This window comes from Rutidosis leptorrhynchoides, chromosome 10, assembly GCF_046630445.1.
Source record: "Rutidosis leptorrhynchoides isolate AG116_Rl617_1_P2 chromosome 10, CSIRO_AGI_Rlap_v1, whole genome shotgun sequence".
Classification (NCBI taxonomy): domain Eukaryota; kingdom Viridiplantae; phylum Streptophyta; class Magnoliopsida; order Asterales; family Asteraceae; genus Rutidosis; species Rutidosis leptorrhynchoides.
In genome coordinates, this window is record NC_092342.1 from 332,311,692 (window position 1) to 332,328,731 (window position 17,040).

The 17,040-nt window shown below is 34.0% G+C and overlaps 1 protein-coding gene across 1 annotated transcript in view; it reads right to left on the minus strand.

The window, feature by feature from the left end:
* Positions 1–10,453: 10,453 nt before the first annotated feature.
* Positions 10,454–17,040, minus strand: part of LOC139871361 (uncharacterized) — a 32,042-nt gene continuing 25,455 nt past the window's right edge. The window contains exons 2-4 of the mRNA XM_071859079.1: positions 12,603–12,654; positions 11,104–11,875; positions 10,454–10,944 (exon numbers count right to left, since the gene is read on the minus strand). Of these exons, the coding sequence (XP_071715180.1) occupies positions 10,454–10,944; positions 11,104–11,875; positions 12,603–12,654 (1,315 nt within the window). The remainder of the gene's footprint in view (positions 10,945–11,103; positions 11,876–12,602; positions 12,655–17,040) is intronic.

Sequence of the window (17,040 nt, forward strand, 5' to 3'; positions counted from 1 at the left end):
TGAGAAAACTTGTAATTTACATTCCGGGACACATACCTTTGTTAAAATATAGCCTTAAATTATCCCTAAATTATACCACCCAAAGTATATCTTAAACTTTCAAGTATTTTGGTCATTTACTTCTATAAATCATTGTCTCGTTATTTATTAATATAATAGTATTTATCAAAAGTTTCATAACCAAGTTAATATCTATTCTCAATATTTATAAACACGTTTTAAAATACGTATCGCAAGTTATTCATATAATTAATTCTTATCAATTAATATTCCTTAATATTGTATGTGTCCAAATTACGTTATTTAAACAAATAATTCACCATTTATTCCGAATACCGTTAAAAATGAATGATTTCTCAAATCAACGTGGACCTCTCAACAGAGACACGTAATAATATCATAATTCTTAAGAGACTCAGTAAATATCTTTTACTAGAATCATTTGGCATAATGTTTTAACTCTGTAGTTAAATATATCAATCAGATAATCAAACCAATAAGTTTAATGCACAGTATCATATCCTCAACACTTTGTTACATTTTCAAGTTATAGTATATGTATCTATATATAAATGTTCGCGTTTCATTGAGAACAATCGAAGGTTAATTGAACAGTTCAAAATTTTGAGATTTAACTTCATAGACTTTGTTTATCGTGTCGGAAACGTTAATCATACAAGATTAAGTTTAAATTTGGCCAGAATTTTCCGGGTCATCACAGTACCTACCCGTTAAAGAAATTTCGTCCCGAAATTTGAGTGAGGTTGTCATGGCTAACAATATAAATGTTTTTATGACGAATATGAGTCGATAAATAGAGTTTTATCACCGTTGAATAATATGGATAAAACAATCCAATTACTTGAAGCGTATGAGGGAAGTTATCGTAATAAAGTAAAATAGAGAATAGAGATGCGTCTTATCTCTTGACGTAGTAACGATTGATTTCCGGAATTTAAGGAATAGAAAGTCTTCATAATCTAAATAAGATTTGATTCTTCGGGAATTAAGGAGATTAAGATCTTCTTTAATTATATGCGGTCATCTGTCTTGATTGCTCTGTCTGTTATTTCGCTATAAATTGACCTCTTATGTTTCATTATTTTCACCACTCCTACATCTTCTTCCTCATTTCATACTTCCAAAAGATTATGAAATGCTTCATCCAGTTCTGATTCTTGATATACTCCTAACTTTTTTATCTGTCATTCTTCTTTTTCATCTACCACCAGAGGAAGTTACTTTCTTTTACCATTACCTTGGGGTTATAGTGTTTTTCATTCTCCCGTGTCTTTATATTGCTATACGCATTGATATACACGGTTTGTAAATTTCAGAGTTGTTATCGGGCTTATATTCTCCTTTTTATTTCAGAGCTCCATGCTTTCGATTTCTCTTCCCGACCTTATGTCAAGCGGATAATGGTCCAGAATTTGTAGGTATGAATTTCGGATGAACATAATTAATGTTCTAAGAAATAAATTGTAATGGCACGATCTTGATTTGTCAAATTACCAGAATATCTGGAAAAGACCGAATCATCAAGAAGTATATTTTCTTGATATATTTAGAGATTATATAGAATGAAAGAGTTATGTAACATGGTTCATGATGAGGGTGTGATCTGTGAACCTTTATCATGTTCCATTAGAAATTCAGCATGACTTACTGTATTATAATCACGTTGATCAAGTGTCATTATATTATACTAATTCATGCTTTAGTACCCAACACTACTTCAAAACATTCATATTTTAAATTCGAATTTTTCAGAATTTAGAAACTAATACAGTCTCTGTTATGATGTAACACAGATAGCGTGAAGGAATGAATAATTTCAGATAGTCACGAAATTATCCTCAGAAATATTGAGGATATTTATAATGAAAGATATGATGATATCTTAGAATATTTAAGATAATGATGATGATGAAGAATATTGTCCGTAAAGGTTTTAGAGTAAGGAGTAAGGTATTTTCTAAGGATTTCAGCAGACACTGAATCATTTGGATTCTTTGAAGGCAGGTTCAGTCTTTGTGATTTATCCACAGCCTCATTCATACTTTGCTCAATCCGTTTTCCAGTTCCAAACCTTCTCTTTTTCTCAGCTTTACCACCATACCATTCATTATCATCAAACTTTTGACTGTTAAAGTCGTTTACAGTTTTTGCTGCTTCATCAGCATTTCGAGAACTAGTTCGTAGTTCAATGTGTTTTTCAGAAACTTCACATTCGAAGTATGTAAGTCCAGGAGGTAGACGTTATATGTACTCATATAACTGTTGGCGTAGACGTGCTGCAAGATTTCAAAATACTGATTGCTAATTCCCGATAATTCGTATGACCATTATTGTTACTAGATGTGGATGAGTACATGATAGGGTTTCAATGAGTATAAGAATTTTTTGGAAGGTCAAGGATAAATGAAATTGTTGGTAAATTTACTGCTAATGTGGTGGAACATAAAAGGTTCCCCAGTAACAAGAACGTATATATCAAGGTTACAATAAGGCTAATCTGAAAAATCAAAGTTGACTAGTTGAAAGTGTGATAAAACTAGATACTTTGAAAAGGATGGCAAGATTATTTTCGATATTAACAACGCTAAAGGATCTTGCACAGTTTTGAAGTCAAAGTATAGCTTTGAAAGATGTAGAGATCCAAGAATGATATTACTGGTTCAGAGTTATGACTTGGATTCTGATTCATCAATATCAGAATATGTAATTGAACTTGTATGAAAACGATTGTATATCGTTGTGAAGATAGTGAGTATAGTTAATGATTTTTGAATCAAAATTGAAGAATGTACAATGTAACATATTAATTGTGAACTTATATATTTTCCGAGTATTACCTACCCGTTAAAGATTTCACAATTAATATTTTGTACAAAAGAATTTTCATTACAGTCTTTATGAAAATATCTGTATGTATATTTTCTTCGGATGTAATTCGGATTTAATGAGTTAATATCATATTAAGCTCATTTGATTTTTAGCTTGACTTAGAAATGAATAATCTCTAAAATATTAAAGATTACATAATCTTGCGGAGTATTAATGAAATCAATACTTCATTATTTATTCTTATTTTTTGGTGAAGGATGTTGGTGCTCATAGTACTCTCACTAACTTTTCAAGGTACGAATGATGTTGTCTAGAAAGTTTCGAGGGTACCGAAGATGAAAGTGTAAAATCAGACATGTTATTGAATAATACACTTGATTTATTATGAAATGAAATTCATTGAATTTGAAACAAAGATTGTAGTTAACGATGATTAAGTTGCTAACGAAGAATGTACATCATAGCATACTATTACTATGAATTAACTGAGTAGTTAAGTTCCATACATAATAGCTTAGTACAGAAAGATTTATTATAGTTTTAAAAATTTATATATATAAGATATACATATAAATTCTTCAGAAGGAATGAGTTAATATTTCATAACTCGTTGATACAATATACGCGTTATTGACTCGTAATGATTTTCCACGGTGCTTTCTTGAATTGACGGAGCTTATGATGTTAGAGGTGCAGCTGATTCTGACGATGTTGACAGCACTGACTGTGCTGGTGAGGCTGACGGTGTTGTTGATGTTGTGGTATAACAAGTTTAGCTTGTAAATCATACACCATTCCGATCAGGGTTTCTACTCTATCTGATTTATGGTTAAGGCTAGAATAGATAATCTCTATGACTTTAGAGATTACATAATCACCGCAGAATGTTTCTCCGATGAAGTTATGAATCCATACTTCATCGTTTGTTGTTGTTGAAACTCCTTGGTATCTATAGTGCGTATGATGTTGATATCCGAGGTACAGTTTGTGATGTTGAGGCGTGTGATGCGGATGTGGTTGTTGGTGGTGGTAATGATCATGTTGGTGTTGATGATGGTGATACTGGTTATCCTACTGGTGCTGCTGCTGGTGTTTGTAACCTTCGCACTATATTCTCCAAAGTCACTACCCGAGCGCGAAACTCGTTGACTTCTTCTATTATACCGGGATGATCGGTTCCGACGAGCGGATAAATAAGATCTAAAATTCGATGTAGTATATAATCATGACAAGAAACTCTGGAAATGAGAGAGAAAATGGTATTACGAACAGGTTCGCCGGTAAGTGCTTCAGGTTCTTCGCCAAGAGGGAAATTTGGTGAATGGAAGGGATCACCTTCTTCCTGTCTCCAATGATTGAGGAGGCTACAAACCCATCCCCAATCCATCCAAAATAGATGATGGCTAATTGGTTGATCCATTCCGATTACACTACCTTCGGAGTTTGAGTGAAAATCCATATCGGAATAGCTGTCAGCATCTGAGGAATTCGAACTAGATGCAGAATTCATCTTACACGGTTTGGATAAAGGATTTTTGATATAAATTGATTTTTAGATATCGGATGATATTCTAATTACATAGAATACCTATATATAATACAAGGGGTCCGTAAATTACGGAGGAACTTTTCGAAAGCTGTCAGGCAAAGTTTACAGTAACATATACGCTGAGATATAAATTAGCAGATACACTAAGATACGAATTTTGTCTATATACTATTCATGCAATTAATGCAGTAAAACGTGTCTTTGACTAGAAATGATAAGAAATGATAAGGAAAACTTATGACATACAGACACAGTCGAAGTCCAGACTTACGGATGCATCCTAACATCTATCAGTTAGACACATTAATGCAAGACCTGATTCGCTACGACCAACGCTCTGATACCAACTGTGACGATCGCTCCAAATCCATATGGACAAACACGTCATTCATCAATTTCATTGCGAGGTATTTGACCTCTATATTGTACGTTTTGTAAACATTGCATTCTTTTGAAAAGGCACACCATAAATGAATATTTAAATCAAAGGTTTTCGACATCTGATGATTTCTACATATAGACAATCACCGTAAATAATAATTTACAATAGTACTTCCGTTGACAATGCAGTCAAAATAAGATACATGGTGATGATTTTGTGAATGCAACGTTTCCTTGAAAAATATGCCATGTAAGACTCCATGCACATAGCTTGTCTAACATATAAGCAAACAGCGGAAGACTTCTAGGGAACCTGAGAATAAACATGCTAACAAGTGTCAACACAAAGGTTGGTGAGTTCATAGTTTTAATGTTTCGTATAATCTGTATATAAAGGTGGATCACAAGATTTCAGTTGTTTCACCTGAAATGTTTATCAAAAGATTCTACAAGATTGAGCACTCTGGTAACTAAGCTTTAACGTCTATAATAAGTACCTCTGTTTTAACATACATGCAACCAACATGTACAATACACGCAAACCAACGTGTACTAAACTCAAATAGCATACGTCTGTTTTATAGTTCAGGCTAGGGTTTCTATACCTGGAACAGACGGGGATGTCAAGCCCTATGGATCCATATACAACTACTCGCGCCCACCAGTTCTTATAACTGGCAGTTACTAGTTACCAAAGCTAAGGAATTTTCGGTTCAAACTCAGTGTAGAATTAAGTATGTACTTGTATCCATTGCGTTTAAAATAAAGTGCATGTATTCTCAGCCCAAAAATATATATTGCAAAAGCAATTAAAAAGGGAGCATATGAAACTCACCTTAGCAGCACATAAAGTTGTTCACCAAAATGTGATCGAAACTCGGAATACCCAAATAACCGTAGATCTCAACCTAGAGAACATATGTTGGTCAATAAATGTTTAACAAGCTAGGTATGGTCATAGTGTATCACAAACCTAATGCTCGTGATCGACATACAAAAGTTATCCAAAGTCGTTTCGAAAGGTCAATTTTGACAATAGTTCAACAAAATGAGACGTACCTTATATAAGGATTCATTTACTCGGTTGGTAATATTCAAAAATTCAATTTATCAATCTTACCAACAAGTTGTTTAAATATTAATTGCAGATTCAAAAGCAATTCAAATTAACGTCAATTATAATTCAGTTGACCATATCTTTTGTTTCGTTCATCGAAATTACGCGATTTCTAAATGAAAAGTTATTGATTTTTCGCCAGCTTTCCAAAAACATGTATATCATATACCTTTTACCAATAATATATATATTTAATTCGTGATTCATTATAAACTGTTTAACGACAAAATTTAGCATACAAGCCTGTATAAATATATATACTCGAGCACTAGACATGGATACACAATTAATTTATAAAATATAAAATATAAATGCTTACGTATTATTATTGTGATTCAATATTTCAGAAAAGTACGCAGACGTAACGGAGATGATAAACACTAGGTTTGACTTTTGAATATTACCCACGAATATTACCCCTAACCTCCATAGCTATAACCCATAGTTTCCTTAGCTTTATCCCGCTCGAAAAACTTGTTTTGAAGTGACACGCTCATGACCTCGGCGTAGTATTTTATGTATAATATTAATTAATCATAATACTACTAATAGTATTAAAATTAATTATAATATTAATTAATTAATTAATAATAATAATAATAATAATAATAATAATATATAAATATATATTACAGAGGGAGATAGATGCATTGGTGTGTGTGTGTCTCGAAGCAAAACGAATTCAATTTATAAACTTTTCCTGAAATCTGACCCCATGCGATCGCATGGGTTTTATGCCTATTTTCCATGCGATCGCATGGCCCCAAAATCCAGCTCACATTTTTTTTTTGTATTTTTGTTTGTCGACATAATTATTAATAATATATATAATATATTTAATTTATATAATTAATTATATATTATATTAAATTCACATGCATAGTTAACTTGTAATTTTTGTTCCGATAAGTCGTACGTTGTTACGCGACTTATGTCCCGGTTCCGGTTTTTCGAGTGTCCCTTCGTACGCTGAGAAAACTTGTAATTTACATTCCGGGACACATACCTTTGTTAAAATATAGCCTTAAATTATCCCTAAATTATACCACCCAAAGTATATCTTAAACTTTCAAGTATTTTGGTCATTTACTTCTATAAATCATTGTCTCGTTATTTATTAATATAATAGTATTTATCAAACGTTTCATAACCAAGTTAATATCTATTCTCAATATTTATAAACACGTTTTAAAATACGTATCGCAAGTTATTCATATAATTAATTCTTATCAATTAATATTCCTTAATATTGTTTGTGTCCAAATTACGTTATTTAAACAAATAATTCACCATTTATTCCGAATACCGTTAAAAATGAATGATTTCTCAAATCAACGTGGACCTCTCAACAGAGACACGTAATAATATCATAATTCTTAAGAGACTCAGTAAATATCTTTTACTAGAATCATTTGGCATAATGTTTTAACTCTGTAGTTAAATATATCAATCAGATAATCAAACCAATAAGTTTAATGCACAGTATCATATCCTCAACACTTTGTTACATTTTCAAGTTATAGTATATGTATCTATATATAAATGTTCGCGTTTCATTGAGAACAATCGAAGGTTAATTGAACAGTTCAAAATTTTGAGATTTAACTTCATAGACTTTGTTTATCGTGTCGGAAACGTTAATCATACAAGATTAAGTTTAAATTTGGCCAGAATTTTCCGGGTCATCACATTATTATTGTTATTACTAAAATTATTATCATTACTAGTATTATTATTAAGTAGTATTAGTATTATTAATATGATTAATATTGATACAAGTATTATTATTACTATTATGATTATGATTATTATTATTAGTGTTATTATGAAAATAACAGAATTTAATATTATTTTCATTAATATTAGCATTAGTACCATTTTTAGTACTATTATTATTATTATTATTAATAAAAATATTAGTAATATGAATATCAACAACAACAACAACAACAACAACAACAACAACAACAACAATACCCAATCCCACCTATATGGGGTATGGGGGAGGTTGATCGTAGACAATCCTTCCTCTATCCAAGAATACAGATAAATCATTTCTCCACCCCGAGTGAAACACTCCAAAGAGTATAGAAAGTCCTTTCTCTCTCTATTCGACGGATAAAGAGATTGCTTCCAGGGACCTCCGGCCAGAAAGTAGGAAGGAAAGAAAGAAAAAAGAGTACAACATAAAAAGTAGATAAAAATAAAAATAAAAATAAAATAAACGAGACGCCATGAAAATGGTGAGATCAAATTTTCATGGGTTTTAAATCATGCCCGGAGTTTAATTTAGGCTCTAAGTGGCGGTAAAGTCGCCAATAAATCGACGATTGCAGTTGACTCACTTAGTAGAGCCATAAAAAAATTACATTATATATATATATATATATATATATATATATATATATATATATATATATATATATATATATATATATATATATATATATATATATATATATATATATATATATATATATATATATATATATATATATATATATGGGAACGTACCTTAGACTGCCGTGCGAAGCTCAAGGAATGATTGGAAAAGCTACACTACATACCAACATACGCATTCATATATACGAAAACAAACGAGCATATAACCATAGACATGCCGGCCAACATAAAAGCACTCATACCAACATACGTAAACATGTATACACAAGAACATACATACATAACATGCCAACAACCAAAACCCAAACCCTAAACGTAAACATGCATACAAACTAACACATACAAACATACATACCCAACAACCAAACAAAACCATACGAATCTGCACACACATACATACCCAAAACCAAGAAGAGGTCCAAGTAAGGGCAGAGCACGTAAAAACACAAAACCTGAAGATACATACATACACGTTCATACGAAAAACACAAAAAGCGAAGACACGACTACCCTAAAACACATATCCACAAAACCAAAAACACACATACACACAGACCCACATACGCAAAACAAACCTTACCCTACTCGTATATTCTAATTCTAGTCCTCCACGTAAGCCTATCGGAAGTCATGTCCTCGGTCAAAAGAAGCTCCTTCAAGTCGAGCTTAATTCTATCATCCCACCTACGAGTAGGTCTACCCCTTCTCCTTACACCATCAACCGTAAGTGCCTCGATTCTCCTAACAGTTACAGTAGGGGGTCGCCTCCTCACATGTCCAAACCATCGAAGCCGTTCTTCTCTTAGCTTGTCGATGATGCTTCTGACTTTCAGGTTCTCTCTAAAAATGCTATTTGGGATCATATCTAACATTGTTTTACTGCACGTCCACCTCAGCATCCTCATCTCTGCCACCTCCATCCTTCTCTCTTGCGCCTTCGTCAATGGCCAACATTCTGATCCATATAGCATAGCAGGTCTAATTGCCACTTTGTAAAATTTCCCTTTCAGCTTTAGGGGGATCTTCTTGTCGCATAAGACCCCAGTCGCTGCCCTCTATTTCATCCACCCTACTTTAATACGGTGTGACACGTCTTCATCAATCCTCCCCGATTTGTGGAGCATCGAGCCTAGGTATCTAAACAAGGTTTGCGGATGCAAGATCTGGTCTCCAATGTAGATGTTCACTCCATCCTCTTGTTCAATGATCCTGTCAAAATCACATCTAAGATATTCTGTCTTTTGTCTACTAATTAGTAAACCATTACTTTCTAAGGCCACCCTCCATTGCTCCAGTCTACTATTAAGCTCCTCCTTAGATTCGGCCACAAGCACAATATCATCGGGAAAGATCAAGCACCAAGGGATACACTCTTGTATCCCTCGAGAAAGCTCATCAAGGATCAAAGCGAAAAGAAAAGGGCTGAGGGCCGAACCTTGATGCAAACCTACTTCTATTGGAAAGACTTCGGTACTTCCCACCGGCGTTCGAACGCAAGACTTCGCCCCATCATACATATCCCTAATAGCACTAATATATGTACTCGGGATACTTCTACCATTAAGGTTCTTCCAGATCAAGTTTCGTGGAACGCAGTCATAAGCCTTTTCCAAGTCCAAGAAAACCATCTCCAGGTTCTTCTGTTTTTCTCTATACTTCTCCATAAGGTTCCTAATAATATGGATAGCCTCTATCGACGAGCGCCCTGGCATGAAACTAAATTGGTTTTCTGAAACATTTGTTACGCTTCGCAGTCTAGTCTCAGTCACTCTCTCCCAAAGCTTCATAGTATGGCTAAGTAGTTTTATGCCTCTATAGTTGCCGCAGGTTTGAGCGTCCCCCTTGTTCTTATAGATGGGGATAGTCTCGCTCACTCTCCACTCCATAGACATTTTAGAGCTTCGAAGCGTCTTGTTGAAAAGGCAAGTCAACCACCTAACACCATCATCTCCAAGGTACCGCCACGCCTCAATAGGGATCTGATCTAGTCCCACAGCTTTATTTCTCCCCATCTTACGTAGTGCCAATCTTGCTTCCTCTTCGTTGATCCTCTTACACTCTATGTTGTTCCGGGATTATTCTCTGTCAGAGCCTAGCAACTCTTCGTACCGCTGAGATTTTCCCCCAGTGAAAAGAGATGAGAAATACTCTTCTCATCTTTTCCTAATTTTGTCTTCCTTTACTAGGGTTTGACCATCTTCATTTTTGATAAACTTGATGTTATCTAGATCTCCGCTCCTTCGCTCCCTAGCTTTGGCTATTCTGTATATATCATTTGCTCCCTCTTTGGAGTCTAGTTTCATGTACAAATCTTCGTATGCATTTTCTTTTGCACGAGCTACAGCCTTCTTAGCTTCTCTTTTTGCTTCTTTATATCTCTCTACAACCCTAAGTCTATTTGTCGGAGTCCCCTCTTGACAAGAGATGAGCTCCCTAAACCTTAGTTGTTTGATCTCGACTTTGCTTTGAACCTCGTTGTTAAGCCACCGTGATTCTCTATCCGATTTATGTCCTCTCGAGGTTCCTACTGCCACACCTAAGGCTTCCTTGGCTACTTCTCTAATGGTGGACGCTAGACGATTCCACATCTGATCAGCATCATTCTGACGTCCTATTTCTACTTCTGCTCCAATTCTTTCTACAACTACAGTTTTAAAAGTCTCTGGCTTCTCTCAGCTCAGCTTCTTCCACCGGATTTTAGGTTGGATGATCCTGACACTCTTGGTGACTCGTCTCTGGGTAACCAGATCCATGACCACCAATCTGTGTTGGGAGGAGCATGTCAATTCATTCAGGACCTTACAGTCCCTACATGTCCTAAAATCCCCTTTGCGAAGTAACAAATAGTCAATCTGGGTGCTATGACCCCCGCTGTGGAAAGTCGCTAACTGAGCTTCCGTCTTTTTGAAAAATGAATTCACAACAACCATATCGTGAGCAACAGCAAATTCGAGAATAGAGAACCCTTCTTCATTTCTTACACTGTACCCAAAGCCTCCGTGGGCACCCAGGTAACCCTCGATATCCGTTCCTATATGACCATTTAGATCTCCACCAATAAGTAATCGATGGTCCAGGGGGCACATCCTCACAGCCTCATCTAACGATTCCCAAAAGAGTCTCTTTTCAGCTGCTCCAAGGCCCGCATAAGGTGCATAAGCACTTATGACCGTGTAGGTCACCTCCTGGATAACTAACGTAACCGACATAATTCTATCGCTCCGTCTACCCACATCCACGACATTCTCGTTATAGGGTGGGCCTATAATGATACCAACACCGTTTCTAGCTACTCTCGATCCCGAGAACCACAACTTGTAGTCCTTGACCTTAGCCGCCCCTCGACCCTTCCATCTAGTCTCTTGGACAAACAAAATGTCCACTTTACGTTTGCATAAAGTCTCCACTAGTTCATACCGTTTGCAGGTCAAAGTCCCCACATTCCAACTACCTGCTCTAATCCTAACCAGTTTCGCTAACCTATTTCCACTTCTAAGCCCTATAGACCTACCCGCCCCTGAACGAGAAGGACATGACCTCAAGTAACCATGAGAGCGACTAGAGTCTATCTTACCCTATGAAACGATCACGATAAAAAGAACGACAAAAAGATAAAATACAACAAGTAATAATACTAGTAATAATAATAATAATAATAATAATAACAATTAATAATAATAAAAATGTTGATAATAATAATACGGAGTAAGTAATAAGAGTAACAAGAATAATAAAAATAATAATAATAATAATAATAATAATAATAATAATAATAATAATAATAATAATAATTATTATTATTATTATTATAATAATAATAATAATAATAATAATAATAATAATAATAATACTAATAATAATATTAATAAGAAAAATATGGATATAATAATAAAAAGTTTCAAAGAAAAAAGGGCCACACACGACAGGATACACAAAGGAACTAAGTAGAAGTAATACAATCGCAAGACGAACAGAGCCACACAAAAGATAAAAGCAACAATTTAAGCAGAGGCAGTAATATAGTACTAAATCAAAACTACAAAATATGCAATCAGTCCTAATTCCAAAAAAAACAAGGAGTAGAACAAGTAAAATATGCAGAGGCACAAGCATAGACCAATAAACCCAAATCAAACAACAATCCTAAAAGTAGAATTAGAGTTAAGATATAAACAAAAACGTATAATAGAGTAAAATAAGCAGAAGAGGAAAAAAAAAGAAGGGAAAGAAACGCAAACACAATCGGGGTTTGGACAAGTTGCGGAGATCGGGTCACCCGGCCGTTGCTGAAGTAAAGACTACCTTCACAAGGAAGCGTGGCACTGTCAACGCACCCCAAAGTCTGAGATTTGGTCTGAAGATCCCGAAAAATTATGCCGAAAAAACACAAAACCGCCGAGATGTGTCTGAGTGCGTGGCAGTGCGTTGCGAGACCGGCAGAGGTGAGACAAGTACGGGTCTATTTGGAAAACGAATAGGAATAAAGTGGTGACGGTGGCTTGGTCTAGATAAGTATTTTTGATATATTGTTAAGTATTTTTGATATATATATATATATATATATATATATATATATATATATATATATATATATATATATATATATATATATATATATATAATCACTTTCAAATATATATACAAATTAATTACATAATATATAAAGTTATAATTGTTCGATTACGAGTATATGTTTTAATATATATACATAATTGAATATAGGTTCGTGAATCCGAGGCCAACCCTACATTTGTTCAATGTCGTCATATGTATTTTTACTACAAAATACATTAAGTGAGTTTCATTTGCTCCCTTTTTAAATGCTTTTGCAATATATATATTTTTGGGACTGAGAATACATGTGCTTTTATAAATGCTTTACGAAATAGACACAAGTAATCGAAACTACATTCTATGGTTGAATCGTTATACCGGATATCACCCTTGTTGAACTTGGTAGCCTAAGAATTGGTGTTTATTATAATTGCCATCAATTGACGCGAATCCTAAAGATAGATCTATGGGCTTTGACACGCCCCAGTCAGAGAATTTGAACTGCTTTAGTACTTCGATATTTATATATGGGGATATTCTAGATGCATTTTGTTAATGTCGGTTACCAGGTGTTCAATCCATATGACTGAATTTTAAACACTTGCGAGTGTATGATTATTGAATAAATAAAATCTTGTGGTCTATTAAAATGATGGAAATGATCGATTATGATAAACTAATGAACTAACCAACCTTTTGGTTGACACTATAAAGCATGTTTATTCTCAAGTGTTAAAGAAATCTTCCGCTGTGCATTTACTCATTTTAGAGATATTACTTGGAGTCATTCATGACATATTTCAAAAGACGTTGCATTCGAGTCATTGAGTTCATCAAGATTATTATTAAGTCAATTATAGTTGGATATATTATGAAATGGTATGCATGTCGTTAACTTTCGATGTAATGAAAGTTTGTCTTTTAAAAACGAATGCAATGTTTGTAAAATGTATCATATAGAGGTCAAGTACCTCGTGATGTAACCAAATGTAATGTATTCGTCCAGATGGATTAGGACAGGTCGTTAGAGTTGGTATCAGAGCAGTGGTCTTAGCGAACCAGGTCTTGCTTTAGTGTGTCTAACTGATAGTTGTTTAGATGCATTAGTGAATCTAGACTTCGACCGTGTCTGCATGTCAAAAGTTTTGCTTATCATTTCATGTCGAAAATTACCTGCTTATCATTCTTAGTCTAGACACATCTTACTGCATTGATTGCATGAATACTGTATAGACAAATTCATATCTTAGCGTATCTGCTAATCCATATCTTAGCGTATCTATTACTGTAGACTTTATCTGACACGTTTCTTTAATTCCCTCCGTAATTTACGGGATCTTCTGTACTATGTATAGGTATTCTATGTAAATAGAATATCATCCGATATCCGAAAATCATTTCATATCGAAAAATCCTTTATTCAATCATACGAAATGGAACTCGTCACTAGTTCAAGTCCCTCAGATTCTGATATGGAGTTTCACTCTAGCTCCGAAAGCAGTGTGACCGGAATGGATCAACCAATTATCCATCATCTATTCTGGATGAATTGGGGATGGGTTCGTAGTCTACTAAAACATTAGAGACAAGAAGAAGGTGATCCCTTTCATCCACCATATTTCCCTCTTGGCAAAGAACCTGAAGCACTTACTGGCGAACCTATTTGAAACACCATTTTCAGCCTCATTTCTAGACTATCTCGTCACGATTATATACTATACCAAATTCTAGATCTTATTTATCCGCTTGTTCGAACCAACAATCTCCCAGGTGTAATAGAAGAAGTCAACGAGCTTCGCTCCCGGGTAGTAGTTTTGGAGAATATGGTGCAAAGGTTACAAGCACCAGCAACAGCACCGGCAGCAATAGTACCATCACCACTACCAACAGCAACATCCGTATCCCACACCTCGACATCACAATCTGTACCTCGAGCATCAACATCGTACTTACCATAGATACCAAGGAGTACTAATAAGAATCAACGATGAAGTATTGATTCATAACTTCATTGGAGAACTATTAGGCGGCGATTATGTAAGCTCTAAAGTCTTAGAGATTATTTATTTTAGCTCAAACCAAAAAGTAAATGAGATTAATATCATATTAACTCATAAATCCATGATTACATCTGAAGAAAATATACATGTATATATGTTTTCATAAGGATTGTAATTAAAAATTCTTTTGTACAAACTGTTAATGGTGAAAATATTTTAACGGGCAGGTAATACCCGAGGAATATTTAGATTTCACATTAATATGTCACACTGTACATTCTTCGAAGCTGATTCAACAGTCATTTACTATCCTACTTACAACCACCGATATACGTATCCGTTCACCGCAGAATAACCATTTTCATCCAATTTCATATTTAGATTTTGATTTACCAGAATCCAACGAGTGGCATAATGAAGAAAACATTGGACAAAATAAAATTTGTTAGAAACAAACAAATTAACTATGAGAAATTTTGTTAAGAATCCACGCTAACTGTTCCTAGCTAACTGTTCCTAGCTAACTGATTATATTTTATTTATAGCAATTTAATTATCGCAATTTATTTATCGCAATTTAAATTCTCGTAATTTTATTTATTGTCATTTAATTTCTGTTATTTATTTTACGCACTTTAAATATCGGGACACGTATACAAGGTTTTGACATATCATATCGACGCATCTATATATATTATTTGGAATAACCATAGACACTCTATATGCAGTAATGATAGGGTTAGCTATACAGGGTTGAGGTTGATTCTATAATAATATATATACTTTGAGTTGTGATCGAGTCTGAGACATGTACACGGGTCACGATACGTATTAATTAATTCAAATATTATATATTAAACTATAAATGAATTATTGGACTGCTAACTGTAGACTACCAACATTGGACAATTAAAATGAATTAAAATATTGATTATAAAATATGAAACTAAACATTTCTTCAAGTTTGCCACTTGATTTCATCTTAAACCTCACTTGTATCTTGACGATTACAATCTGCGTTCAAACTTTCATGATTCTTGAAAACACCTCGATCGAGAGGATGAACCAACCGCACTTCAGCTACGGAAGAAAAGATTGATGCATATAGTTATGCACCTGAAAACACTCGGAACTTGAGAAAACGATTAACACGTATCTGTGCTAGCTCCTTTGGCATTGTTATTACCAAAAATAACTTTGCAATCCCTTTTCAAAATTTGCCAATTTTGTCACAGCTCCAGCAAATCAACTTCGACTTTCATTCAGATTAGCCTTATTATAACCTTGATATATAAGTTCGCCCTTTGTCATCGTTACCGGGAAACCGTTTATATTCCACCACACTAGCAATAAACTTACCAACAACTTCACTACTCATTGACTTAAGTTTCTCCAAAGAATCATTATATTTGTTCATCAAAACCTTATCATATACTCATCCACATCCTATAACGAGAATTATCATATGAGTCATCAGCAATCAGTATTTTGAATCTCGTACCGTTTCTACATCAACCAATATATGTATACATATAACATTTATCTCTTAGAATTATGCATCCTAGAATTCTGGAAAAGCACTCTAGTCTACGGATCAGTTACTGAAAAACAGATTGAGCAAATCATGAAAGAGACTCTGAACAAATCACAAGGATTAAACTTGTACATAAAGAAACCAGATGATTCTGTTTCTTATGAAATCTTTAGCGAATACCTTGTTCCGTAATTGTTCTAAATCATTGTGAATGAATTCCTTCGTCACATTTTGATTGTAGAATACTAAGATATCATTGTATCTTTCATTGTAAATATCCTCAATATTTATGAAGATATCTTCATAAATATCCTTGTCCGATATTATCTATATCTCCGCGCTATCTGTGTTGAATCATAAAAGAAACTGTTTTAGTTTCAAAAATTCTGAAGAATTCGAATTTGAATTATGAATGATTTTGAAGTAGTGTTGGAAATTGATGCATGAGTTAGTATAATATAATGACACTTGATCAACGTGATTATATTACAGTAAGTCATGCTGAGTTTCTAAATGGAACGTGATGATTCACAGACCATAACGTCATCATGTGCCATGTTACATAACTCTTTCATTCTGCTTAATTTCTGAACATATCAAGAAAGTATATTCTTGATAGTTCTATTCTCAGTGATTCAGATAATTTGACAAA